General features: G+C 39.4%; 1 protein-coding gene across 7 annotated transcripts in view; it reads left to right on the top strand.

Annotated features, from left to right (window-relative positions):
* tim (timeless) overlaps positions 1-2,500 on the top strand; it is a 251,784-nt gene that overhangs the window by 71,165 nt on the left and 178,119 nt on the right. Inside the window, exon 1 of one of the 7 annotated variants that reach the window (XM_068353517.1) lies at positions 1,063-1,287. The exons of the other annotated variants lie outside the window; for them this stretch is intronic. Within the exon in view, the coding sequence (XP_068209618.1) occupies positions 1,224-1,287 (64 nt within the window). The 5' untranslated portion in view covers positions 1,063-1,223. Of the gene's footprint in view, positions 1-1,062; positions 1,288-2,500 lie in introns of those variants that run through there. 7 annotated transcript variants of the gene reach the window in all.

The following is a 2,500-nucleotide window of genomic DNA, read 5'->3' as shown; positions in this document are numbered from 1 at the left end:
GTATAGTCTCTAATCATGGGAGCTTCAGATTAGAGCGCTCCGAAAATAACTCTTTTAAGATGGATATGACCAATTCCATGGCTTGGACTTGAGGAGAGAAGTCGCACGATTCATTTGCAAGGTTTCCAGGAAGGGATGCGAGTTATGTATTTGGGCAGACTCGTCTTTGCGAGGGATTACTGGTTTAGCCACGCGTGGCATTAAGAGGATTGTTGCTGTCGTCGCTGTATTGCGTGTCCTCTGGAATCTGGAAGACTGTGCTATTTTTGGATGTTTTAGTGCAACGCGCACGTGCTGTTTTCTCTTTAACCTTATTCTGGTTACAAACGAAAGCGACTTTGATGTCACAGATAATTTCATTGTATTTTCTTTGCATATGTTTACATTAAAAAAAAACTCAAGTTAGGAAGCTCTAAGTAAAACAACGAAAAAATAATGTGCAGAAGACGCATTAAGAAATTTACGAAAGGGAGCGAGTAGTACAGTATAGAAATAGTCATTAGGAAAGAGAAGTTTACCTGTTCAATTGCAGGGGTTGTCTGCCATGATTGATAGAACCTCTCTGACCCACACAAAGCGTCGTGCTCATGACACCTTGCTGACCCCTTCATCCCATTACTTAGAGAGAGAGAGAGAGAGAGAGAGAGAGAGAGAGAGAGAGCGCTGATGACACCTTGCTGACCCCTTCATCCCACTACTGAGAGAGAGAGAGAGAGAGAGAGAGAGAGCGCTGATGACACCTTGCTGACCCCTTCATCCCACTACTGTGTGAGAGAGAGAGAGAGAGAGAGAGAGAGAGAGAGAGAGAGAGTGGTAGCCAATTCGCATTTTTAAGTGTGGTTGAGAGAGAGAGAGAGAGAGAGAGAGAGAGAGAGAGAGAGCCAATTCGCATCTTTAAGTGTGGTTTTGTGTGTGTGTTGGTTTGGTTTAATGTATGCATAAGTGGCCTTTGTTGTCACTGTGCCTTTGTTCGTGCGCTCGTTTGCATGTGTGACCGCTCGCAAAAGGCATCGGGCAGGAAGGAATGGTAGTTGTGCTAGGACTACAATATCACCAGCATGTTATAGTGTCCCTCGCGTGCGATGGATATAGCTGGCAGCAGCAGCAGCAGTAGAAGCAGCATCCTCCTGCAGTGAATGTCGCCGGACGGCGGCGTTCTCGAGTGGTGTATCCGCCGGGTGTTTTCCCTTCCATCTCTGAAATTGCTGTGCCATGGATGAGGAATGTCCTTCGAGGAAAATGACATCGACGGTCTCCGCTTTCTGTCTGAAAGCGGAGAAAGTTTGGGTAATTGCCATCTTGCTTCGATCATTGGTATGACAAATGTTTGTGTGGATGCGCTGTAATTTTTTTTTTTTTTTTTTTTTTTTTAATGAATGCGTACGTACGGTGTATGTGATGGTGTGCGAAGTATCCTCAAAGTCATTTTGACTCTTAAGGAGTGAAAGGTATATGTGGTTGAAATTTTAAAGTACATTATTGTAGATTGCAAAAAGATGATTTTTGTATATATAAATCTTGGGCTGGAAGAGTGTGACAAAATTATTGGTACATTATTATTGCGATTTGAATCATGGGTGGTTTATTGAAAAAAGTAAACTCATAGGAAGTGTTTCTTTCCCGAAGGGTACATGTTTCATTTTAATTATGAAAGTATGGTAAGTAGAAATAAAGCTATTTGCTGTATTAAGTAGTTAGATATGCCAGGAAAGGCCAATTGTTGCTTTTGCTAGACCTCAGTATTCTTTAATTTGAAATTATACCGAAAAGTTCCTTTATAACTGGTGAGGAAATGTCTTTTTCCAGATAATGAAAATGTACAGCGAGTACAAAAGTATTTCTCATGAGACTAAATGGATACAGAGATACGAGGGTATTCTTGAAAACTTGTGTTTGAAGGAAAAGGCTGAAATTGAGTCGTTTGTTACAATTGGAGGCAAATGTTACAGTCAGGTGGAATACTTAAAAAAAACAATTAGTCAGATAAATGTAACGCATTCATTTGTTTGTTGAATTAATCTTGAAAAGATCTTAAAATTGCTCCAGTGCTTGCTTCCATACTGTACGATTGACAGGGCTGTGAGATAATGTTTGAAGGCATTAAGAGAATCGAGTTGGCATATACTCGGATGAATCCAAATTTGAGAAAATAGCAATTGCGTATTTAATCGTTTCAATAAAATTATATATGAACGTTGTTTAAATGGGCTGTCTGGATGAAGCATTACGTCACAATGTGATGAAGTGGATTGGGTGTGGAAAGGATATTGGCCAGAGAAGGACCGGTGAGAAATGTTCGTGATATTCAGAGGTTTTTAGTGCAAGAAAGAAGAAGAGGCCAACGATATGCTGGATCATTTCAGTTCAAGTGTTGAGGTTAACATCTAGGAACTTGAAGGTGGGTGCGAAGATATTATTATTATTATTATTATTATTATTATTATTATTATTATTATTATTATTATTATTATTATTATTATATTTTTTTTATCATTATTAT

The sequence above is a fragment of the Palaemon carinicauda genome, chromosome 30 (genome assembly GCF_036898095.1).
Source record: "Palaemon carinicauda isolate YSFRI2023 chromosome 30, ASM3689809v2, whole genome shotgun sequence".
Lineage (NCBI taxonomy): Eukaryota > Metazoa > Arthropoda > Malacostraca > Decapoda > Palaemonidae > Palaemon > Palaemon carinicauda.
The sequence above is the reverse complement of the archived record's forward strand: the minus strand, read 5'-3'. Positions and strand labels throughout refer to the sequence as shown.